This window comes from Poecilia formosa, unplaced genomic scaffold (assembly GCF_000485575.1).
Source record: "Poecilia formosa unplaced genomic scaffold, Poecilia_formosa-5.1.2 Scaffold40, whole genome shotgun sequence".
Taxonomy (NCBI): Eukaryota; Metazoa; Chordata; class Actinopteri; order Cyprinodontiformes; family Poeciliidae; genus Poecilia; species Poecilia formosa.
The window spans coordinates 788,226-812,741 of record NW_006799979.1 but is presented as its reverse complement, the minus strand read 5'-3'; the positions used below and the strand labels follow the sequence as shown (position 1 = coordinate 812,741).

The following is a 24,516-nucleotide window of genomic DNA, read 5'->3' as shown; positions in this document are numbered from 1 at the left end:
TCTGGATTATTGTTCTGTGAATTTTTCACAGAACATGGAAAGAAAAGTTTGGGCTTTAATTTGATGGGCTGATTTGGCTCCAATTGCCCTTTGTTACAAGTATGGAATGATTTTGTGGTGCTGCTGCCCCTGTACTAGAGGGCACTGAAGTTACATGGGTTGTTTTTCCAATTTGATCAAATTTGCAATATAAACACTAAGGACTTTTTTGTTTTTGTATAAAACTTTTGGATGAGTTTCCTGAATTGACTTAATACTCTTTATACTACAAACACCAATGCACACACACTTACCTTGTGAAGAATCGAATGTCCTTGTTGGAAGAAGCAAAACGGTGAATGCCAAACCGCTGCTTCAGCACAAGGCTGCCAATCTGTTCCTGTGTTTGGTGGATTTCTTTCCTAAGAATATTATTTTCCAACACTAAATCCACCACTGCAGGTTCAAGAACTGAGGCATAATTATGTTCCTTAAGGACATCCACGGCTACTTTCTCCAAACTCCTTGGTTTTGGTCATGGAAGAGAGTAATTGTTCCACTCAAATAATACCGGTACAGCTCCACATTTTAATCGCCTCTTCCCATTTGTGATGCTGGCTCTTTGATATCCCGAAGTTTGAAATGCCGGCTACACACGCGAGTGTGAGCTTTAATGATCAAGTTTTCCCTGCGGACAGCCACTATCCACTGTTGCCTTAACTCCAAATTAGAAGGAAAATGGAAAAAACTAAGTACTCTATTATACCTACTAGTCATTGGGCAAAATGGCACACAACAGAACTCCGCTGTGGAACCTGTAGCCCGCAAATGTTTAAACCTTTGAGTTCTTTTCATGGTTTAGCTCTAGCAGTAACCAACAAAAACAATAGAGCGCGTGTGGCAACTGGAAGTGATCAACGTGTGTTAAATGTAAGCGGAAATACGTCACCGCAAAGGTGCGTTCGAAATTTGGGGGCGGAGGGGTGGCTCAGTTGGCAGAGCTCGGCCAAGATACAGAGGCTATAGTTCCAGCAGGGACGAGCGCAAATCGTGGCTCGATTCCTGGTCTCGGGCCAATATGTTTCCCCCTTATGTCTACTTAAGGTTACTACTATCAAAAAAGTATATTTGAAATATTGGGTGAGGATATTTTTAACGGCACTGTATCTTGAAGAGCCTAACTATTATATGACAAACTTACTTGCCATATAGAAAACCATTACTTCCTGTCCGCTGACGCAGATCACGTGACTTAGTTTTTGACTGCAGAAAGGCTTTCGTTCCTCTCACTCTGGTTACAGTGATGATTCTCGTTTAGCTGTTTGTCTACCGTCTTCTGGCCACTTTCTGCTGAAAACATGGAGCGGTACGACTCTGACGCCGAGAAAGACGAACAGCAAAGGCCGCTCCTTCACCGAAGACAAGACGACAAAATCCAGAGAGGTGAGACAACAACAATAATAATAATATTAAAAAAAAAAAAAAATCTGCAGCTAATAGGCTAGCAAGGTTGACCCAACAGATATGAGTTGGTGGTTTGGTTTTCTTTGTTTCAAGAACGCAAAAGGACACTTCAGAGTTTATTTAAGTTATTTTTAAGTGCACTTAAAGACGAGAAGCTCCCACTTCCATTTTTGTTTTGTTTTGTTTACACTTGTCAACAAGAACTTCACTCCTTGCCACCAACTATTTTACATCGCCAATATGTTTTGAATTACTTCACTGACTCTCAGGTGTACCCAATGAATATCCGTATCTTTTCCTGTTTGCCTTCGTGGAGAACTTCCTATGCCAACCTCAGTCTTCTCTCATGAAACAGGTTTACCTGAGTCAGTGGCGTCATTATTTACATACCTGCATAAAAACTGCGCAGGTTACAGTACAGATCAAAGTTCAGATTTAAGCATGCGAAGCACAAGTTGCAGCTACGAGTCTTTAGTGTTGGAGTGTTTTTAACAGACTACATTTCGTTGAATTTTTCTGACAAAAATTCAACTTTGCTTGGAAAGTTGTGCCAGTGCTGCAATTGCAATTTAAGGAAGTGGTGCTTCCCAATTCTGAAATAAATTGTGATACAGTAGAATCATAATGGTTCCTACCTGTGCTTAATGCAAAGCTTGGAGATGTACGTACAAGTCGAACTACGGTGACAAAGAGTTTGCGTGTAAATTAATTAATTACATCATTAATACAACTACTTCTGCATTCAAGGGAGAAGGTGATTCGAGGTGGAAATAACTTGTTTAGAATTAACTTGGAAAATATGAGCATACTTTTTTTTTGTTTAATGAAAAAAAGTTTTTGCAAAAATATGTGCCTTTCATGTCAAAGCTCTTTAACACATAACATTGAAATGGAAAATTATGAACAAACTTGGTGTGTTTCTGTTTGGATGACTGGTGACTGAAGCAATTTTGTAATGAAACAAAAAGCCAACATGACATTCATGTTGTTCTAACATGAATGTAATAAAATAAACTACAACTGTAATAAGTTTTATGTACAAGACACTTAAAAGAATAACAGATATGTTTAATTTAAAAACAGAATGAACTTATTTAAAATGGAAGCATTTAGTACCCCAGTGATATTTTTTCTTTTCTTTTCTTTTTTTTTTTTTTTTAAAGATACTCTGTCTTGAAAAAGGCTGGGAAAATTAGATTGATAATTTTCCAAATCTGAATCCCTACTGGCGAAGATCAAAAAAACAGCATAAATAAATGTTTGTACAGTTTGTTCCACTATCTAATTCAAGATTTTGTTTTTTACCGTCTAATCATTTATTCTCCTGCCTGATACAATATGAAATTGAGTTTTCAAGGTAAAAAAAAACCCCATCAAAACCCTGCACACATAAAGAGAAGAAAACAAAATAATTTGTCATCTTTACTTAAATTAATGGCATCCTTTCTTTGTTTTCCACATTAAACTTGCACAGATAAATATTTAGAGTACTTTTTATGGCCTCTTGACCTTCCCAGACGGAGGAGTTAAACTGGACCTGTGGTTCTGAAAGTAGGTCTAGTTCTGAAACGGTTAAAAACAAACGTGTTGCGGATCCCAAACCCGGGTTTCTCTAATTTCTTCAGTAATAACGGCTGTTATTGTCGAAAATGTTGTGGACACCAATGCAATGATTCATTGGAAATTATTCACCCGGCCGTTTATCCGTTTTCTCCTCCTCCGTTCAGCACCAGCATGCTGTTCTTCGCGCTACGGCTTGGCGTTGCTCTCCAGCTACGGATTCTTCGTGGTCTACTCTCTGAGGGTGAACCTCAGCGTGGCGATGGTGGACATGCTCAACAACACCCACCAGTCCAGAAGTGACCACAGTGGCTCGGTGTGCACCCCCAACAACACCCCCGTACAACCCAAACACAACCAGTCGGTGAGTATTACAGCCACATTTGGTTACGTACCACTGTACTACTACAGCCTTCTACTTTCAGCATTCTAAATGGCTCTACAAAAAAAATATTCAAAATAATAACTTGGCGTGTTCTCTCAGGCCGGTGTGTACAACTGGGACTCTGCGACTCAGGGATGGATCTTGGGCTCCTTTTTCTACGGCTACATCCTGACGCAGATCCCCGGCGGCTACCTGGCTGGCCGCTGCGGAGCCAAGTGGCTGATGGGATTCGGCGTGCTGGGAACCGCCCTCTTCACGCTGCTCACGCCCCTGGCCGCCGACCTGGGCGCGAGCTACCTCATCGTAGTGAGAGCGCTGGAGGGGGTCGGAGAGGTACGCGAGCAAGGACGTTCCTGGCAACACGGTCGTTAGAGTCAGTCACGAAAGTGTTTGTCTTTCTCACAGTACGGACATAATTTAATGAGTTAAACAAGTCAAGGAGTTTTTGCACAAAACAGAGTCGCTCCAAGTATCAGTGTTGTGTTTATGGCATAATACTCATTTGGAAAGCTTCATCTGAAGGAGTTTATGAGAAAACCGTGGTTATAAAAAGTACATTTAGGATTTAAATATTAGACATCAGTTGCATCAGATTTGCTCCCTACTCTTTATTGAAAAAAGTTTAAAGGGCTGGTGTTATGTGAAATTGACTTTTTTTCCCCCAGCTTTATGTCGTGTTAAAATGTTATTCCCTCATCAAAAACATATCCTGAGTGCTGCCTTGATTCTTTCATGCATGTTTGAGAAATCCTTGAATCTCCCGCGGCAACCATTCAAGAGTGCCTAAGCAAAAGTCAAATTTCTTATAGGTCATGTTTGATATGTGTGGTATTTTCATAACAACTGAAGGTGATATAGTTACTTTATTGTGCTGTAAAATGGCGCTATGTGTCTGGAAAAGGCATAAAATCATCCCTTTAAATGTTCAGTAAAAATGTTGCAAATATTTGCAACTTTTCTTAAAAAGAAATCTGAAGATAATAAGGTTTACAGGATGTGCTAAAATTAGCTAAGATAAAAAAAAATCACCATAATGAACGCATCGTCTTTACATGATGACGGAGAATGAAAATGTTCTGAGTTAATGGGAAGAGGGAAGGAGTGGAGAACAGGACTGCAGTTCACCTTTCAGGGGTTCAGTTGTTGTCCATAAAGCAAAAGTAAAATGTTTTAGATCACAGCGTATTTATCTAAATGTAACTTGGAGTCTGTGGCAATGCCGGGTAAATTCAGGACATTTAAGTGTGTCTAAAACTGACAGAGATGATTTAAAAGCCTCATAATGGCTGGGAATACTTTACACGCAAAAACAAAAATAATAAATAACCAGATATTATTATCAGATTCTTTGTAATTTTTCTTCTTTTCGTTTGTATCTAGGGTGTCACGTTCCCTGCGATGTACACCATGTGGGCAGCGTGGGCCCCCCCGCTGGAGAGAAGCAGACTGCTCACCATTTCATACATTGGTGAGAAGAGACGCAGGAAAATATGCTACAAAATGTTCACTTTATTATCAGCCACGTTCTATTAAAGCCATTTTTGGTTCTGCACCGTGATTTAGAGCCATGTTTTAACAGAGGCTGCATTAATAACCCTAAAACTGCTAACGGCGTCCTGCCATTAATCATGTGGGTCAGCTTAGGTCTCATCAGAACACAAACACGACTAACCAGTGCATTCCTAAACACAGTTGTTTATTGTTCCCCATTGTCTGACAAGCTATAATCAGAAAATAATCTATCTGCATGGTATTTTTTTTTTTTTTGTTTAGCCAATTCCACTGCAGCAAGTAGTGCTGATGTTTATGATGATACAGAGATTCTGAACTGAAATCACGAGAATTTCTTTAGTGCTAAATCCAATTGCAGAGCATGATTTGATTAGGTCGTTTACTGCGTAGCACACTCGGAGCAACGAGGATGAGGTTGATCAACTGTCCAGTTTCTGTTGCTAATTTATGATTTCATGACATACATTGTCATTATAAAATGACACAACAACAAATATCCCAACAATTTGGGATATTGTGATTAGTCTTGTTCGCTAATCACTCTTATTGATTATTTTTGGTCACTGCTATGCCATCAGTAGCTGTAGAATATATTTATGGATAGAAATATAAGCAGAAAACGCTACAGAGGTCCAAGAAGCCCAATTGTCCTTCAACTTAAAATCAACTAAACTTATTATAGTCTGCAAGTTATAGCATATTACCAACACATTTGCATTATGAAAAGAGAGACTTCAGAGCTTGAGAGGTCAGAAGTAAACAAATGGAGCGTTGTGTTTCTGTTTATGGAACAAATCTGTCTAAAGAAACCAGAGAGAGTAGATCAAGTTTTACTTTGAAGAAAATATTAAAATGCAATATTCTATCTATCAGGGTATAATGAAGCATGATGACTCAGTAGAGTGCTTTAAACAAGGATGTATCTTGTTTCTTTCTTCATTATTATGAATATATGAATATATATATATGAATATATGCAGTTTGAGTTTAAAGATGTATCTGTTCAGATGGTTGGTTGTCGCTTATGTTGTAGCAAATTGACATTATTGGAGAAGGAGTACACTATGCATATATTTTAAAACTATTCCAACATACAAACAAACGATAAATAACTGAAAATAAATAGTCTTGCTGTTTCATTGTATGCAGCTGTGGACGGCTGATGTTTTCCGTTTTGTGTCCCGTCCCAGGAGCCCAGCTGGGGACCGTCGTGGCTCTGCCTCTGTCTGGTGAAATCTGCTTCTACATGGGCTGGCCCTACGTCTTCTACCTCTTTGGTAATGACGCCTGTCGAATGCGGGTAGTTGAAGAAAAGTCGCTCTGCTAATCTGCTACTTGGGTTACATCACTGCTTTTTAAACGGCGAACAACAAAGACTCCCACAAGTTATTCTTCTTTCTGTCATATATTAAATCAGGCTGTTTGTGAATTTCTTATAAGATGTTAAATGACATCAAATTACGACAATGAAGGTCAACTATATTGGATGTTTTATCAATTGCCATTGAGTGACGAAGAATGTCAGGAATGAATCGACGTGGTATCAACGAAGCAGTTTGAGTTTGCTGTTTGTTCCTCTTTGTTTTGTGGAAACAGTGATTAAGCAGACTGAAGAGGAAACAGCTTGTTGATTAAAACCATCCACAACTTCCACTGCATCTGCTTCTTGCTGACTTGCTGTAAAGTTGCTTCGTTGTCCTTTCCGAGTCTTAGAACCTATAAAAGTCACACGTCTCTGAGTATGTGCAGTCATGTGGGTGTTGAAGTTTTGAGTTGTGGTGAGGCAAGCATTTGTGTCCATGTGTGTCCAGGTGCTGTCGGCGTGGTGTGGTTCGTCCTGTGGGCTTTCCTCGTCTTTGACAGTCCAAACAGTCACCCTCGGATATCAGAGCAGGAGAGGCTTTACATCACCAACTCTCTGAAAAATGAGGTATCACCTCGCACACATTTCTTTGTTGCAAATTTTATTTTCTTATCTGCCTTCTTCAGCAGTTTGGTGACGAAACTCACAGTGAATCTGCAGTTTACAACAGATACCTTATATGAAATAGTCAACCACAGTTTGCATCAACTTAACAGGCGTGGTTTGTGTAGATATGTTTTATAACCTATGAAATTTAAATAAATGCTGCCTTATCTATTCCTTTGTATGAACACGGTCAGCAGAAATACTCAGCTAGGTTAACTGGAGATTAGTTTCATAAAATGTAGAACATTTAACCCTAAAACTCACCTCCTGCAGCCACCAGCATCTGTAATTTAAAGAAATATGGGTAGTTCAACTTATTGTACAATTTAACTTCTTCTGCTGATAAATAACTTATTATTGTCATGTGTGATGCAAGCTAAGATAATTTGTCAAGGTTTGATGCGCTGAATGATTTTCAAATGTAAAAATTGCAAGAGCAACAACTTATGGAGCTCCAAAAGTGCCTTAATTGTTGTTTAAAATGAGAAATGATTTATTACGGGGTTCGTCCGAGTGCCTGAAATCATTGAAAATGCTTGAATTTTACAGTGGGAAAAGAGTTTGAACCCACTGTTCAAACTCTTTAAAACCATCCACAATCAGTGACAGTGATTGCTGTCACTGATTGCTGTGACAGTGACAGCAATCACTGTCACTAGTGATTGCTTTTATTTTATTTTATTAAAGCCAATTATATGCTTTCGTTAGTCTCTATTGTTGCATGGTGTACTCCAACAACAGAGTACACCATGCAACAAAAGTGGAAATGAGGCCATTGTTGCTAAAACTTACACCTGCAGGGGGAGACAAAGAGCCTAGAATCACCTTTTCACTTGTTTTCAAGTGTAACATTAAACTTCCTCTTCCTTCGACATCTTTGTTTTTGTTTTTGTTTTTTTGTTTTTTGAAAATGAGAAATAAAACTTTCAATTAATGCACCATCTTTCATTGAAGGTTATCAAACACCAGATAAAACTCAAACTATGGAAGCTTTTTTGTCCCGATTAATAAGCAAGACGTCTCTTCTACCACACACCAAAGAGACGACGCAAACAAAATTTCCACATTGTTTTGTTTCTTCCCAGCTGTCTACCTCTGCGGGCCACATCCCCTGGCGAGCCATCGTAACCTCGATGCCGCTGATGGCCATCGTCGTGGCTCACTTTTCCTACAACTGGACCTTCTACACGCTCCTCACCCTCCTGCCGACTTACATGAACGACATCCTGGGATTCAGCATACAGCAGGTGAGAAAGGCTGCGCGACGTCTAAAAAATAATGGCACGTTTTGTTATAGATGATAAACCCAGGCAGGAAATGCCAGATAGACTCTGTTAAAAGGAAGAATATTTTGATGTTTGTCCTGACAGAACGGGTTTCTCTCCGCACTGCCGTACCTGGGCTGCGCTCTGATGGCCGTGCTGAGCGGCCAAGTCGCCGATTACCTGCGAGAGACTCGTCTCTACTCTACAGTCTTCGTCAGGAAGTCCTTCTCTCTGATTGGTAATGAGAAACATTTAAAAGCATGGCTCCAACTAACCATTATTTTAGTAATTGCTTATTCTATTGATTGTTATGACGATTAATCGATTAATCGGGNTTTTGTTTTGTTTACACTTGTCAACAAGAACTTCACTCCTTGCCACCAACTATTTTACATCGCCAATATGTTTTGAATTACTTCACTGACTCTCAGGTGTACCCAATGAATATCCGTATCTTTTCCTGTTTGCCTTCGTGGAGAACTTCCTATGCCAACCTCAGTCTTCTCTCATGAAACAGGTTTACCTGAGTCAGTGGCGTCATTATTTACATACCTGCATAAAAACTGCGCAGGTTACAGTACAGATCAAAGTTCAGATTTAAGCATGCGAAGCACAAGTTGCAGCTACGAGTCTTTAGTGTTGGAGTGTTTTTAACAGACTACATTTCGTTGAATTTTTCTGACAAAAATTCAACTTTGCTTGGAAAGTTGTGCCAGTGCTGCAATTGCAATTTAAGGAAGTGGTGCTTCCCAATTCTGAAATAAATTGTGATACAGTAGAATCATAATGGTTCCTACCTGTGCTTAATGCAAAGCTTGGAGATGTACGTACAAGTCGAACTACGGTGACAAAGAGTTTGCGTGTAAATTAATTAATTACATCATTAATACAACTACTTCTGCATTCAAGGGAGAAGGTGATTCGAGGTGGAAATAACTTGTTTAGAATTAACTTGGAAAATATGAGCATACTTTTTTTTTGTTTAATGAAAAAAAGTTTTTGCAAAAATATGTGCCTTTCATGTCAAAGCTCTTTAACACATAACATTGAAATGGAAAATTATGAACAAACTTGGTGTGTTTCTGTTTGGATGACTGGTGACTGAAGCAATTTTGTAATGAAACAAAAAGCCAACATGACATTCATGTTGTTCTAACATGAATGTAATAAAATAAACTACAACTGTAATAAGTTTTATGTACAAGACACTTAAAAGAATAACAGATATGTTTAATTTAAAAACAGAATGAACTTATTTAAAATGGAAGCATTTAGTACCCCAGTGATATTTTTTCTTTTCTTTTCTTTTTTTTTTTTTTTTAAAGATACTCTGTCTTGAAAAAGGCTGGGAAAATTAGATTGATAATTTTCCAAATCTGAATCCCTACTGGCGAAGATCAAAAAAACAGCATAAATAAATGTTTGTACAGTTTGTTCCACTATCTAATTCAAGATTTTGTTTTTTACCGTCTAATCATTTATTCTCCTGCCTGATACAATATGAAATTGAGTTTTCAAGGTAAAAAAAAACCCCATCAAAACCCTGCACACATAAAGAGAAGAAAACAAAATAATTTGTCATCTTTACTTAAATTAATGGCATCCTTTCTTTGTTTTCCACATTAAACTTGCACAGATAAATATTTAGAATACTTTTTATGGCCTCTTGACCTTCCCAGACGGAGGAGTTAAACTGGACCTGTGGTTCTGAAAGTAGGTCTAGTTCTGAAACGGTTAAAAACAAACGTGTTGCGGATCCCAAACCCGGGTTTCTCTAATTTCTTCAGTAATAACGGCTGTTATTGTCGAAAATGTTGTGGACACCAATGCAATGATTCATTGGAAATTATTCACCCGGCCGTTTATCCGTTTTCTCCTCCTCCGTTCAGCACCAGCATGCTGTTCTTCGCGCTACGGCTTGGCGTTGCTCTCCAGCTACGGATTCTTCGTGGTCTACTCTCTGAGGGTGAACCTCAGCGTGGCGATGGTGGACATGCTCAACAACACCCACCAGTCCAGAAGTGACCACAGTGGCTCGGTGTGCACCCCCAACAACACCCCCGTACAACCCAAACACAACCAGTCGGTGAGTATTACAGCCACATTTGGTTACGTACCACTGTACTACTACAGCCTTCTACTTTCAGCATTCTAAATGGCTCTACAAAAAAAATATTCAAAATAATAACTTGGCGTGTTCTCTCAGGCCGGTGTGTACAACTGGGACTCTGCGACTCAGGGATGGATCTTGGGCTCCTTTTTCTACGGCTACATCCTGACGCAGATCCCCGGCGGCTACCTGGCTGGCCGCTGCGGAGCCAAGTGGCTGATGGGATTCGGCGTGCTGGGAACCGCCCTCTTCACGCTGCTCACGCCCCTGGCCGCCGACCTGGGCGCGAGCTACCTCATCGTAGTGAGAGCGCTGGAGGGGGTCGGAGAGGTACGCGAGCAAGGACGTTCCTGGCAACACGGTCGTTAGAGTCAGTCACGAAAGTGTTTGTCTTTCTCACAGTACGGACATAATTTAATGAGTTAAACAAGTCAAGGAGTTTTTGCACAAAACAGAGTCGCTCCAAGTATCAGTGTTGTGTTTATGGCATAATACTCATTTGGAAAGCTTCATCTGAAGGAGTTTATGAGAAAACCGTGGTTATAAAAAGTACATTTAGGATTTAAATATTAGACATCAGTTGCATCAGATTTGCTCCCTACTCTTTATTGAAAAAAGTTTAAAGGGCTGGTGTTATGTGAAATTGACTTTTTTTTTCCAGCTTTATGTCGTGTTAAAATGTTATTCCCTCATCAAAAACATATCCTGAGTGCTGCCTTGATTCTTTCATGCATGTTTGAGAAATCCTTGAATCTCCCGCGGCAACCATTCAAGAGTGCCTAAGCAAAAGTCAAATTTCTTATAGGTCATGTTTGATATGTGTGGTATTTTCATAACAACTGAAGGTGATATAGTTACTTTATTGTGCTGTAAAATGGCGCTATGTGTCTGGAAAAGGCATAAAATCATCCCTTTAAATGTTCAGTAAAAATGTTGCAAATATTTGCAACTTTTCTTAAAAAGAAATCTGAAGATAATAAGGTTTACAGGATGTGCTAAAATTAGCTAAGATAAAAAAAAATCACCATAATGAACGCATCGTCTTTACATGATGACGGAGAATGAAAATGTTCTGAGTTAATGGGAAGAGGGAAGGAGTGGAGAACAGGACTGCAGTTCACCTTTCAGGGGTTCAGTTGTTGTCCATAAAGCAAAAGTAAAATGTTTTAGATCACAGCGTATTTATCTAAATGTAACTTGGAGTCTGTGGCAATGCCGGGTAAATTCAGGACATTTAAGTGTGTCTAAAACTGACAGAGATGATTTAAAAGCCTCATAATGGCTGGGAATACTTTACACGCAAAAACAAAAATAATAAATAACCAGATATTATTATCAGATTCTTTGTAATTTTTCTTCTTTTCGTTTGTATCTAGGGTGTCACGTTCCCTGCGATGTACACCATGTGGGCAGCGTGGGCCCCCCCGCTGGAGAGAAGCAGACTGCTCACCATTTCATACATTGGTGAGAAGAGACGCAGGAAAATATGCTACAAAATGTTCACTTTATTATCAGCCACGTTCTATTAAAGCCATTTTTGGTTCTGCACCGTGATTTAGAGCCATGTTTTAACAGAGGCTGCATTAATAACCCTAAAACTGCTAACGGCGTCCTGCCATTAATCATGTGGGTCAGCTTAGGTCTCATCAGAACACAAACACGACTAACCAGTGCATTCCTAAACACAGTTGTTTATTGTTCCCCATTGTCTGACAAGCTATAATCAGAAAATAATCTATCTGCATGGTATTTTTTTTTTTTTTGTTTAGCCAATTCCACTGCAGCAAGTAGTGCTGATGTTTATGATGATACAGAGATTCTGAACTGAAATCACGAGAATTTCTTTAGTGCTAAATCCAATTGCAGAGCATGATTTGATTAGGTCGTTTACTGCGTAGCACACTCGGAGCAACGAGGATGAGGTTGATCAACTGTCCAGTTTCTGTTGCTAATTTATGATTTCATGACATACATTGTCATTATAAAATGACACAACAACAAATATCCCAACAATTTGGGATATTGTGATTAGTCTTGTTCGCTAATCACTCTTATTGATTATTTTTGGTCACTGCTATGCCATCAGTAGCTGTAGAATATATTTATGGATAGAAATATAAGCAGAAAACGCTACAGAGGTCCAAGAAGCCCAATTGTCCTTCAACTTAAAATCAACTAAACTTATTATAGTCTGCAAGTTATAGCATATTACCAACACATTTGCATTATGAAAAGAGAGACTTCAGAGCTTGAGAGGTCAGAAGTAAACAAATGGAGCGTTGTGTTTCTGTTTATGGAACAAATCTGTCTAAAGAAACCAGAGAGAGTAGATCAAGTTTTACTTTGAAGAAAATATTAAAATGCAATATTCTATCTATCAGGGTATAATGAAGCATGATGACTCAGTAGAGTGCTTTAAACAAGGATGTATCTTGTTTCTTTCTTCATTATTATGAATATATGAATATATATATATGAATATATGCAGTTTGAGTTTAAAGATGTATCTGTTCAGATGGTTGGTTGTCGCTTATGTTGTAGCAAATTGACATTATTGGAGAAGGAGTACACTATGCATATATTTTAAAACTATTCCAACATACAAACAAACGATAAATAACTGAAAATAAATAGTCTTGCTGTTTCATTGTATGCAGCTGTGGACGGCTGATGTTTTCCGTTTTGTGTCCCGTCCCAGGAGCCCAGCTGGGGACCGTCGTGGCTCTGCCTCTGTCTGGTGAAATCTGCTTCTACATGGGCTGGCCCTACGTCTTCTACCTCTTTGGTAATGACGCCTGTCGAATGCGGGTAGTTGAAGAAAAGTCGCTCTGCTAATCTGCTACTTGGGTTACATCACTGCTTTTTAAACGGCGAACAACAAAGACTCCCACAAGTTATTCTTCTTTCTGTCATATATTAAATCAGGCTGTTTGTGAATTTCTTATAAGATGTTAAATGACATCAAATTACGACAATGAAGGTCAACTATATTGGATGTTTTATCAATTGCCATTGAGTGACGAAGAATGTCAGGAATGAATCGACGTGGTATCAACGAAGCAGTTTGAGTTTGCTGTTTGTTCCTCTTTGTTTTGTGGAAACAGTGATTAAGCAGACCGAAGAGGAAACAGCTTGTTGATTAAAACCATCCACAACTTCCACTGCATCTGCTTCTTGCTGACTTGCTGTAAAGTTGCTTCGCTGTCCTTTCCGAGTCTTAGAACCTATAAAAGTCACACGTCTCTGAGTATGTGCAGTCATGTGGGTGTTGAAGTTTTGAGTTGTGGTGAGGCAAGCATTTGTGTCCATGTGTGTCCAGGTGCTGTCGGCGTGGTGTGGTTCGTCCTGTGGGCTTTCCTCGTCTTTGACAGTCCAAACAGTCACCCTCGGATATCAGAGCAGGAGAGGCTTTACATCACCAACTCTCTGAAAAATGAGGTATCACCTCGCACACATTTCTTTGTTGCAAATTTTATTTTCTTATCTGCCTTCTTCAGCAGTTTGGTGACGAAACTCACAGTGAATCTGCAGTTTACAACAGATACCTTATATGAAATAGTCAACCACAGTTTGCATCAACTTAACAGGCGTGGTTTGTGTAGATATGTTTTATAACCTATGAAATTTAAATAAATGCTGCCTTATCTATTCCTTTGTATGAACACGGTCAGCAGAAATACTCAGATAGGTTAACTGGAGATTAGTTTCATAAAATGTAGAACATTTAACCCTAAAACTCACCTCCTGCAGCCACCAGCATCTGTAATTTAAAGAAATATGGGTAGTTCAACTTATTGTACAATTTAACTTCTTCTGCTGATAAATAACTTATTATTGTCATGTGTGATGCAAGCTAAGATAATTTGTCAAGGTTTGATGCGCTGAATGATTTTCAAATGTAAAAATTGCAAGAGCAACAACTTATGGAGCTCCAAAAGTGCCTTAATTGTTGTTTAAAATGAGAAATGATTTATTACGGGGTTCGTCCGAGTGCCTGAAATCATTGAAAATGCTTGAATTTTACAGTGGGAAAAGAGTTTGAACCCACTGTTCAAACTCTTTAAAACCATCCACAATCAGTGACAGTGATTGCTGTCACTGATTGCTGTGACAGTGACAGCAATCACTGTCACTAGTGATTGCTTTTATTTTATTTTATTAAAGCCAATTATATGCTTTCGTTAGTCTCTATTGTTGCATGGTGTACTCCAACAACAGAGTACACCATGCAACAAAAGTGGAAATGAGGCCATTGTTGCTAAAATTTACACCTGCAGGGGGAGACAAAGAGCCTAGAATCACCTTTTCACTTGTTTTCAAGTGTAACATTAAACTTCCTCTTCCTTCGACATCTTTGTTTTTGTTTTTGTTTTTTTGTTTTTTGAAAATGAGAAATAAAACTTTCAATTAATGCACCATCTTTCATTGAAGGTTATCAAACACCAGATAAAACTCAAACTATGGAAGCTTTTTTGTCCCGATTAATAAGCAAGACGTCTCTTCTACCACACACCAAAGAGACGACGCAAACAAAATTTCCACATTGTTTTGTTTCTTCCCAGCTGTCTACCTCTGCGGGCCACATCCCCTGGCGAGCCATCGTAACCTCGATGCCGCTGATGGCCATCGTCGTGGCTCACTTTTCCTACAACTGGACCTTCTACACGCTCCTCACCCTCCTGCCGACTTACATGAACGACATCCTGGGATTCAGCATACAGCAGGTGAGAAAGGCTGCGCGACGTCTAAAAAATAATGGCACGTTTTGTTATAGATGATAAACCCAGGCAGGAAATGCCAGATAGACTCTGTTAAAAGGAAGAATATTTTGATGTTTGTCCTGACAGAACGGGTTTCTCTCCGCACTGCCGTACCTGGGCTGCGCTCTGATGGCCGTGCTGAGCGGCCAAGTCGCCGATTACCTGCGAGAGACTCGTCTCTACTCTACCATCTTCGTCAGGAAGTCCTTCTCTCTGATTGGTAATGAGAAACATTTAAAAGCATGGCTCCAACTAACCATTATTTTAGTAATTGCTTATTCTATTGATTGTTATGACGATTAATCGATTAATCGGGTTTTTTAAAACTTGGCACATTCTTCAGATTTTTTGTTCAACCACATAAACTTTTTCTTTTTTGCATATAATTAGAAATGCGTTAGAATATGCAAACAAACAAATAATTCATTTCCTTTTTTAAATAAAAATATAAACATTTTACATAGCGTTCATTCAGTGAAATTGAACCAGGTGACGTTAATGCTTTGCCACTTGGAGAGTTTTGGGTAAAATGTATTTACACAAGTGTTTTATCTTAAATGCAAAGGTAAAAACACTCTTATCTTCTGAACAGTTTTGGTTTAATTTCCGCTTTGAATATGGTGTTTTTTGGGGGTCTGTGGGCTTCACTTGACGATTAATCGATTACTAAATTAGTTGACGATTATTTCAATAATCGATTCATCACGATTTATTGCTTCAGCCCTGTTTTGGTTTTGATTGAAGAAAACGCTGTTTGTTTTTATGTCAGGTATGATTGGGCCCGCCGTGTTCCTGGTGGCAGCAGGTTACACAGGCTGTAAGTACAGCCTGGCCGTGACCTTCCTCACCATCTCCTCTGCTCTGGGCGGAGTCTCGGCCTCCGGCTTTAACATCAACCACCTCGACATCGCTCCTTCGTAAGATGATGTTCGCGAACCAGTCTGCCCATCCCGCTCTGAAAGACGGCTTTTCAGAACTAGTCTACATTTTATAACGCATTGAAATGTTATTAGACTGTTTCAAAATATTGTTGTCACGCACGTTAGTGAATGTTGATCAGTTGTGACTTTCATGCATGCATATTTTTCTAGGTATGCCGGTATTCTGCTGGGAATCACCAACACTTTTGCCACCATTCCTGGCATGGTGGGACCAGTCATAGCAAGAGCTCTTACACACAATGTGAGTTGGCGTTTCATGACTGAAAGCAACTGGTTTTTTTTAATTATCATTATTTCAGGTTAAGACTTTTTTTTTTCTTTCCAAGCACACCAATAAAGATGACCTCATTAGAGTCCCTCAAACTGTGAACAATGAGTCTGAAGCTTTACTCTTCCATCTAAAAGATGTGCTTTTCAACATTTGACCACTTGGGGGCGGTCATCTTCAACCTGGGACGATTTTTCATTTTTTCTATGCTCGATTTACAAGAAAAATTAAATTTTTTTTCTGCAACAACTGCTTAAAGTTTTTATCTACTTGTTTGATTTCTGAGTGGAGACCCAAAGCAAACACTTCTGATAACATTAGAAGTTACTGCTCCATACACACAATTCTTTAAAGAATGCCACCATTAATGTTTAATTTACTACAGGAAACCAAGATGATGGTTTCACTAGAAGGAAGTCACAATTCAGCCGTTCTGTCTGTGCAATTCAGTGATCAAAACTGCATCATTTTTATCGTGCAGAGAACAGATGTAAGGCATTTAGAGAAATGATTCAAACACTTTTCTAACCGATCTGCTACTTTTATTTAATTTAAAGAGTTATTTTGATCTGAAACATTGGTTTGTGTGTACTGCTGTTCATCCATTTCTGTGCCGATTGTCTTACAGAACACTATAGAGGAATGGCAGTTTGTGTTTTACATCGCCGCTGCCATCAACGTGTTTGGCGCTCTGTTCTACGCCGTGTTTGGACGAGGGACGGTCCAGCCCTGGGCGGTCCGCACAACCTACTCCCACGGTGACTGATTCGTCCTCACGTCCATTCAGGGAGAAAACTCGGTAAGACGTTTGTGCTGATGTCGAGCAGCAGAGTTCATATTTTCTGACGTAGTCATAGTAAAGAAGACCCATATTTTAATAACGTAAAAATTTTACCTTATGATCTTAAGAAGAAAAGAGCTAAAAGAGTATATTTTTTTTGTTCCATAGAGGACAGCAGCTGGTTTTAGTTAAAAGGTTGACAGTTTCACAGCCACAGACTAAATGTTTGAGTGAAAAAGGCCAGTAAATGAGTCTGCATTGTAACCAGTTATCTAAGCTTCATTAGGAACTTGGCACAATGTTCTCCAAGGCAATGACGCTACAGAAGCAATAATGTTATCATTGCTTTCATTGTGTTGTCATTCAAAAATCCTACAGTAAATCCGTTTCTTGTTTTTTTTTTTTTAAACCAACAAAGATTTACACTAACAAGAAGGTTTTTTTTTTTTCCCCCACTGTTTTGTGTAAAGTTTAGTAAAACATTTGTACCTTGTTACAACAACCCAGATGACAAAAACTGTAATTTGTCACATTTTTATCTACATTTTAACTCTGTACCTGCCTCCTTTTGCATATGTGAGGTGGTTTACTTTAGGTCTTGGACTAAAGAGCCGGGGTGTGTTTGTTTTACAGATTTTCCTTTAGAAAGAAAAATAATATCTGAGTTCATCTAATGAGAGAAAAGAAACTAGCCTTATGTCAAGGTCGCCTTAAAAAGTCTTTATATTTCTGTTTGTTGTGGTTGCCTTTTTTTGCGATGTAAATGTGTTTCGGGAATTATCTCTTAATGTTTACTCTTTTTTCTTTCTTTGTTTAATTGAGGGGTCACCAGGGCCCTCCTTGTAGTTTTTAGTGCTCATCAGATGAGGAAAAACGGGTTACAGTATTTCTTGAAAATAAGTTTTTTGTTTCTCAATAAGGGAATTACAGCTAAACTCTAAATCAGTGATTCAGATGAAGGGCTCTGTTTTCTCAGGTGTTTTATGCCATATATGGATTGAAAAGTCAAATAGTTTCAGTGTCAATTGAATTAGATCTAATTTCTTAAAATTAAGTTTACTTTAGTTTTTTTTTAATTGATATGTCTCATTTAAACATGTGAAACCAATGTGTTATTAATATTGCTTTTCACAAGTAGCACCACAATGGAAGTAGAAATAATGCACTTATGCCTTAATTAAGACACTTGTAGTCCAGCTCTTTAGACATATTCTGATTATATATATTCTTAATCTTTGCTTCTGTGTTGATATACAAGGAATCAAAGGGACTTTGTGTATTGTGTTATACTGTAAATGGATATGATGGTAAATAACTGTAACGGAAACATTCCAGAAAAATTTCGTTATTCACCGTCATGTAATGGAAATGTATCAAATACAGCCAGTGACAAATCTGACATTGCTTTGGGTTTTCATTTCCAAAACAGTTTATAAGCCCATAAAAATCTGCGAAGACTTTAGAGGTTTAACATCAACGGACAAACAACATCATGAAGACCAAGCAGCACCAGATGTGATTGGGATGGTGACGTGTGAATGAGGGCTGTCTTTGTGAAGCATTCTCAAGTTTCAGGAAATTTGGGGAGTATTGCTTAATTCCTCACCCAAAAGTTGAATTAAAACTAGCACAACTCCAAACCTGCCAGGATACGCTCGCCAACCTCAAGGGAACTCATCATTTATGCTGGAGCTGCAGGAAACCAAAATCCATTGACGGGTCAGCTGTCATGAACTCCTCAAACCATGTCTTTCTTCAAGAGCTTTAAGCAGAAGGTAAAAGACAGTTTTTTCTTTCATAAGCTATGTGGAGAAGCAGAAAATATGTAGAAGAAGAGGAGCAGGGATGACATATTTTTGTTCATCATGGAAAAGGGCTGCATTTTGAACAAAATTGGCAACACATGGGGGTGGTAGGATCATTGCAGTAGGAGTGCATTGTTTCAGCAATGATAGAGAGGATGGTCAGAGTTGAAGGATGGAGCTAAAAATATTAAGTTAAGAACAAAATGTCATTTTCAGCTTGAAAATACAGTACAATGCAATGTTTAATTTCAGTCAAAGCATATTTACTTAGGAAGGTCCAGTCAAAGTCCAGGTTTAAATCTAGTCATCTGGCGTAGGACTTCAAAATTGCTCCTGATGGAGGGAGTATTGCTCCCCATCAACCTTCATTGTGGACGTGCAAGGCTGTTGTGATGCATGCCCTCAAAAGTTTGCAGCTGTAACTTTAGAATGTGTGACATTTAAATTGTATAAATACTTTCACAAATTATGCACAACTTAGTATATTTTGATCAAATCCACAAATATTTCAAGCAAATTGTGTGAAATTGGATTTACCGCTTCCCCCCTTTACACCAGGCTTCACAGTTGCAGTAATCATGAATGATTTACTATGAATGACGCCTCGTCAGTGGCTCGTGGCTGTTGCGTTAATTGTCGGACAGGCGCAGTAGACATGCTTGAAGGACGGCTGGGTTCATGGTGATCCAACTACAGAGCGTCTGGAGAGCAGTTTACCTCCTGTGTATTGTTTCAGCTTGCTAAGCAACTTTTCTCCGCCCGGACAAGCTTCTTAAACACTAAAACAATGCGCATTGTGAGGCATTTTAATTATCGGACGCGCAGTCCAAAAAACAAACAAACAAAAATCTAAAAACTAATTTTTCTCCACTTAATGGCAGACACTGCTTTCAAGATAGTGTTACGGCACAAATGAAACTGATAACGACGGCTTGTTGAGGTGGCTGTGCTCTATTATAAAGCGGTTAGCGAGCAGTTTTCCTCGTTGGGATGCTGAGCAGAGCCTGTTGTGCGCAGTTACGCAACACCCCCGCCTGTCCTGAGAGCTATAAACGGATCAGCGTCTCTCCGCAGCCTCTGCGCTCCTGCTGCCAACCTGACACCGGCCAGCTCTCAGGTACGACGCACCACATCAAGACAAAAACATAATAAATAAAACGACACGCATGGAGGGACGATTCGTTTTAGTTCTGATGAACATCTTTATGAAGCTCTCTCTTTTTTAAGCATCATCCCGGTGTGTGTGTGTGTGTGTGTGTTTTGTTTTCATAGAGATGTGATGCAGAATGCAACCTGCTGGTATTTAATACGCACTCAGTCGTCCGCAAGCGAGCAGATGACAGAACATGGCGGAGGGCTGGCAATTCCCCTTAAATCCCTCAGCCGTTAGTTTTACCGCAGTGGCCGCGCTTTTTTAGGGATTTCCCCGCAGTTTGAGCAGCTTTTGTTTGCCGATGCGCACTGCGGCAGTGGCTATGACGTTATTTCTGGGGCATCTATTAAACCACGAAAGTGGCAGCTGTCCTGGGACTGATCCACTTCGACCTGTCTGGAACAAGATCATGTGAGGATACATGTTACCACCGGAGCCGCCCCGTCTCGGATGCAGACAATGGCAAACTGCATGAACAATTAAATGCCAAACTTTGCCCGTGCGAGGAATTGTGATGTTTCACTTGATTAACGCAACAGTCGTGCAGTTATTACAGTCTGATCTGCATTAGCCCTCATGCAGAGCTCTGCAGTGTCAGAGAAATGGCTGCTGTACTGTCAGAGGGTTGGATCTGACAAAATGGTGGATTCTGGCTTGGAAGGGAGCAAGTACCGAGTCTGCAGTGTCAGCTGATAGACTCAGATGTGTTGAAGACAAGTTGAGATGTAAAGATGAGCGCAGGAGTTTGGATGGATGTAGGATCAGAGAGTGGGAGGGGCAAGGCGTCTTGTGTTCAGACTCAGTGGTCAGAGGTCTGACTAGCAGCATCTTGAATCATTTCTGAAAAATTAGATATTAAACATTTGAGCATCTTTTTTTTGTTTGTTTTCTGAGAACATAAGCACATTTAGCTGGAATCTTCCCTTAAAATACCTGCAATCAACTGCTTTGCCAATCAAATACATCTCAATAAGTCACCATGTCGTGCAAAGGTTAACTTGCTTTTGCCAATTTTAAAAATGAAGCCTAAAAGATTTATCAGTGATATTTCAAGGGTTAATTACATGTAATCTTAATCATTCAGGTTTACAGCTGATGAAAAGCAGCTTCACGGAAAATTAGATTTACACAAGACTGAATTAAAAGATTTTTAATTCTGAAATGTAGCACAGAGGTACTGAGGTGTTGGATTCCCGGCTTGCTTCAACGGCGACCTCTGGCTCACCTGAAGAGTCTTTCATCTTCTTTTACGATACTCTATAGGTTCTCTGTGGAGTTTAGGTCAGGAACGTTTGTTGGCCAATTAAACAGTCACGATACTATGTTAGCATTAAAGCAGATATTGGTACCTTTGGCTTGAGGTGCCTTGAAGACAACTGTGTTGACTTTGTACCAGGCTCCTCAAGTTATCACTGGCTTTGCAACTTTTCCATTAATATCCTTGGTTTTGTGTCAGTGAGTGTCTACTGGGAAAGTCTTCTCTATATCTTTGTTGGTCATAACATTTCTGCATCAAAAATCCTTTCCGGTATAATGAGTGTCTAATATGCACTAACTTTTTAACGTGTACATATCAAATGTACATTCCTAATGTCTGGTTCATCCATTTCCTGATCTCGATAACTCAACCACAGCTTTAGCGGACTAGTGACTTCAGCCGCCGACTGTGGTCGTCATGGGAAAGGAGAAGCTCCACATCAACATAGTCGTGATCGGCCATGTGGACTCTGGCAAGTCCACCACTACAGGACACCTCATCTACAAGTGTGGTGGCATCGACAAGAGAACAATTGAGAAGTTTGAGAAGGAAGCTGCTGAGGTAAAGTAAATGGGGACTAGTTAAGAATAACCCTTTGATGCAAGTAGAGTGGCTTAGAGCTTAGAAATTGTCTTGTTTAAGACAGTCACTTGTAATAAAAAATTATCTTGATTAAAAACATTTTTTTCCAGATGGGGAAGGGCTCATTCAAGTACGCCTGGGTGCTTGACAAGTTAAAGGCAGAGAGGGAGCGTGGCATTACGATCGACATCTCACTTTGGAAGTTTGAGACCAGCAAGTACTATGTTACCATCATAGACGCTCCAGGCCACAGGGACTTCATCAAGAACATGATCACTGGCACCTCTCAGGTCCGCAAAATGAGTAATTACCCCAACTCTGAAAGAATTAGTGGATCTGTTTTTATAACTGTTCCTAAAGTAGTATTCAAAAGCCATCTTGGAGCGTATGTTCAAGATAATTTGCAATCGTTTTATAATAGTATTTTTTTTTTTTTTTTTGTACATCCTTAGGCTGACTGTGCAGTGCTCATTGTAGCGGCAGGTGTAGGAGAGTTCGAGGCCGGCATCTCCAAGAACGGACAAACTCGGGAGCATGCTCTCCTGGCGTACACACTCGGCGTGAAGCAGCTGATTGTGGGCATCAACAAAATGGACTCAACCGAGCCAAACTACAGCCAGAAGCGCTACGAGGAGATTGTGAAGGAAGTGAGCACCTACATCAAGAAGATTGGCTACAACCCAGACACTGTCGCCTTTGTGCCCATCTCTGGTTGGAATGGAGACAACATGCTTGAGCCAAGCCCAAACGTAAGCGTCTGACTCAACTCAAACCAGCGATGACGGTCAACAGCACCGCAGTAATAGGGAAGAAACTATCGTCAGGCGTACAGAACTTGTCACAGCAAAAGTTAGGCGTCTTCAACTGATTACTAGCATATTATACCGTCTATAAGTTCGCATTTCCATTGGCTTACGTAGTTTTCTATTAGATAATTTAGGATGTTTTGTGAATGTTATTTTTTTTAACAGTTAATTTTCAGATTTGTTCCATTTTTATCTTCTAGATGACATGGTTTAAGGGGTGGAAGATTAACAGGAAGGATGGCAGTGCATCAGGGACCACACTATTGGAGGCTCTGGATGCTATTCAGCCCCCAACGCGCCCGACAGACAAACCTCTACGTCTTCCCTTGCAGGATGTGTACAAAATTGGAGGCATGTAGCGCATTTACGAACATAGAGTTAAAAACTCTGTTAGCACATGAGATGGAATTGAATTTTTTTAATCCTGCATTCAGTTTCCTTGTAGGACAGCATGTTTTTTTTTTTTTTTTTTTTTTTTAAGTCCAAAGGTGAACCATTCGATGTCTTTCACCAATGCTCATATTGTGTGGCCTCCTCTTCCTCAGGTATTGGAACTGTGCCTGTGGGTCGGGTGGAAACAGGATTACTGAAGCCTGGTATGGTCGTTACGTTTGCGCCCGTTAATGTGACCACCGAGGTGAAGTCTGTGGAGATGCACCATGAGGCACTGATGGAGGCCCTCCCAGGCGACAACGTGGGCTTCAACGTCAAGAATGTGTCGGTGAAGGACATTCGCCGTGGCAACGTGGCCGGGGATAGCAAGAACGACCCTCCACAGGAAGCTGCCAACTTCACTGCTCAGGTAGACACGACAAACTGTATTTTATAGAAATTAATACCTGTGTAGAAACATGAAACAATCTTCTGAAGTATTTATAGCATCAAGTTATTTTTGAAGTATGGTCAAAGAAAATATTTCCATTACTAAGTCACAGTGATAGGCAGTGGGATGTTCTTTTTTAGTCTATAAAACCTCAAAGGAAATTAGTAAAACACTATGTAATTACTGTTAAATCAGAACAAAAATAACAAAACAAAAAAAAGAATCCTATTTACAGGCCATCCACTTTGCTTTGTAGGTGATTATCCTCAACCATCCTGGGCAGATCAGTGCTGGTTATGCTCCTGTGCTGGACTGCCACACTGCTCATATTGCCTGCAAGTTTGCAGAGCTCAAGGAAAAAATTGACCGCCGCTCCGGCAAGAAGCTGGAAGACAATCCCAAATCTCTCAAATCTGGAGATGCCGCCATCGTTGATATGATTCCTGGCAAGCCTATGTGCGTTGAGAGCTTCTCCGAGTATCCTCCATTGGGTAAGTTCAACTGGGAAGGGCTTGAATGACTTGAAAAGCTCTCAATGTCTCGTTTGGCTCCTCAAAGGTATCCAATACGGCACTGTTAAGTTGTGCTCTGCGTCGTTTTATTTTTCCCTTGAATTTCCTTCACAGGTCGTTTTGCGGTGCGCGACATGCGTCAGACTGTGGCCGTGGGAGTGATAAAAGGTGTGGAGAAGAAAGTGTCTACCACTGGTAAAATCACCAAGTCTGCTCAGAAGGCCCAGAGGAACAAATGAATGTTGTGCTGCTCTGCCGACCACAAGGTCTCCCAAGGCAGGACAGCCCTCATCCAACTCCATCTTATGATTGGCCACTTCAACTTAATAATCAAAGACTGGTTAATCATCACAATGCATCGCAAAAGCATTCGAAGGAAAGAAAGATGTTAGATCCTCAATCCATGTTGCCATACTCCCGAATCCATCTCAGTGGTTAGACTACCATTGTGTAACATGTGGAAACAAGAAGTTGAACAAAAAAACAAAAAAAACATACAACATGGTACTAAATGTGAGCTGTTAATTTGGTTTATGGTAATACTTTTCTGTGATACTGAACAAATAGACTTACACTGTAAACC

The 24,516-nt window shown here is 39.8% G+C and overlaps 3 protein-coding genes and 1 long non-coding RNA gene across 5 annotated transcripts; 3 read left to right on the top strand and 1 right to left on the bottom strand.

Moving 5' to 3' along the window:
- The first annotated feature begins 1,049 nt into the window (after nucleotides 1–1,049).
- LOC103137386 (sialin) lies at nucleotides 1,050–8,455 on the top strand. The gene is made up of 8 exons (XM_016671016.1): nucleotides 1,050–1,422; nucleotides 3,171–3,367; nucleotides 3,488–3,721; nucleotides 4,769–4,856; nucleotides 6,091–6,177; nucleotides 6,712–6,830; nucleotides 7,955–8,116; nucleotides 8,240–8,455. Exons 1-8 carry the CDS (start codon nucleotides 1,338–1,340, stop codon nucleotides 8,453–8,455), a joined length of 1,188 nt encoding a protein of 395 aa, XP_016526502.1. The 5' UTR covers nucleotides 1,050–1,337.
- Nucleotides 8,456–9,830: 1,375 nt separating this feature from the next.
- Nucleotides 9,831–18,392, top strand: slc17a5 (solute carrier family 17 member 5). The gene is made up of 10 exons (XM_016671014.1): nucleotides 9,831–10,220; nucleotides 10,341–10,574; nucleotides 11,621–11,708; nucleotides 12,943–13,029; nucleotides 13,564–13,682; nucleotides 14,807–14,968; nucleotides 15,092–15,224; nucleotides 15,774–15,921; nucleotides 16,096–16,186; nucleotides 16,842–18,392. Exons 1-10 carry the CDS (start codon nucleotides 9,966–9,968, stop codon nucleotides 16,977–16,979), a joined length of 1,455 nt encoding a protein of 484 aa, XP_016526500.1. The 5' UTR covers nucleotides 9,831–9,965; the 3' UTR covers nucleotides 16,980–18,392.
- Nucleotides 17,154–19,404, bottom strand: LOC107836122 (uncharacterized). Its single transcript, XR_001661973.1, has 2 exons — nucleotides 19,337–19,404; nucleotides 17,154–18,756 (listed from the first exon to the last, which is right to left on the bottom strand). It is a non-coding gene; the product is annotated as an uncharacterized LOC107836122 (long non-coding RNA).
- Nucleotides 19,405–19,822: 418 nt separating this feature from the next.
- Nucleotides 19,823–24,406, top strand: eef1a1a (eukaryotic translation elongation factor 1 alpha 1a). 2 transcript variants are annotated; one of them, XM_007551101.2, is made up of 8 exons: nucleotides 19,823–19,916; nucleotides 21,587–21,771; nucleotides 21,903–22,082; nucleotides 22,245–22,541; nucleotides 22,799–22,949; nucleotides 23,144–23,400; nucleotides 23,678–23,912; nucleotides 24,048–24,406. In XM_007551101.2, the coding sequence occupies exons 2-8, from the start codon at nucleotides 21,628–21,630 to the stop codon at nucleotides 24,170–24,172; spliced, it is 1,389 nt and encodes a 462-aa protein (XP_007551163.1). In that variant the 5' UTR covers nucleotides 19,823–19,916; nucleotides 21,587–21,627; the 3' UTR covers nucleotides 24,173–24,406. The 2 variants fall into 2 exon arrangements, with proteins under 2 accessions (XP_007551163.1, XP_016526501.1); XM_016671015.1 differs by lacking the exon at nucleotides 19,823–19,916 and adding an exon at nucleotides 20,117–20,363.
- Nucleotides 24,407–24,516: the final 110 nt, after the last annotated feature.

Excerpts from the sequence above, each read along its gene's own strand:
- LOC103137386 (XM_016671016.1), top strand. The coding sequence starts at position 1,338 with ATGGAGCGGTACGACTCTGACGCCGAGAAAGACGAACAGCAAAGGCCG. Across the intron at positions 1,423-3,170 it reads AGACGACAAAATCCAGAGAG|CACCAGCATGCTGTTCTTCG; the intron begins GTGAGACAACAA and ends TCCTCCGTTCAG. Across the intron at positions 4,857-6,090 it reads GCTCACCATTTCATACATTG|GAGCCCAGCTGGGGACCGTC; the intron begins GTGAGAAGAGAC and ends GTCCCGTCCCAG.
- slc17a5 (XM_016671014.1), top strand. The coding sequence starts at position 9,966 with ATGATTCATTGGAAATTATTCACCCGGCCGTTTATCCGTTTTCTCCTC. Across the intron at positions 10,575-11,620 it reads CGCTGGAGGGGGTCGGAGAG|GGTGTCACGTTCCCTGCGAT; the intron begins GTACGCGAGCAA and ends GTTTGTATCTAG. Across the intron at positions 14,969-15,091 it reads TGGGATTCAGCATACAGCAG|AACGGGTTTCTCTCCGCACT; the intron begins GTGAGAAAGGCT and ends TTGTCCTGACAG.
- eef1a1a (XM_007551101.2), top strand. The coding sequence starts at position 21,628 with ATGGGAAAGGAGAAGCTCCACATCAACATAGTCGTGATCGGCCATGTG. Across the intron at positions 22,542-22,798 it reads TGCTTGAGCCAAGCCCAAAC|ATGACATGGTTTAAGGGGTG; the intron begins GTAAGCGTCTGA and ends TTTATCTTCTAG. Across the intron at positions 23,401-23,677 it reads CTGCCAACTTCACTGCTCAG|GTGATTATCCTCAACCATCC; the intron begins GTAGACACGACA and ends TTTGCTTTGTAG.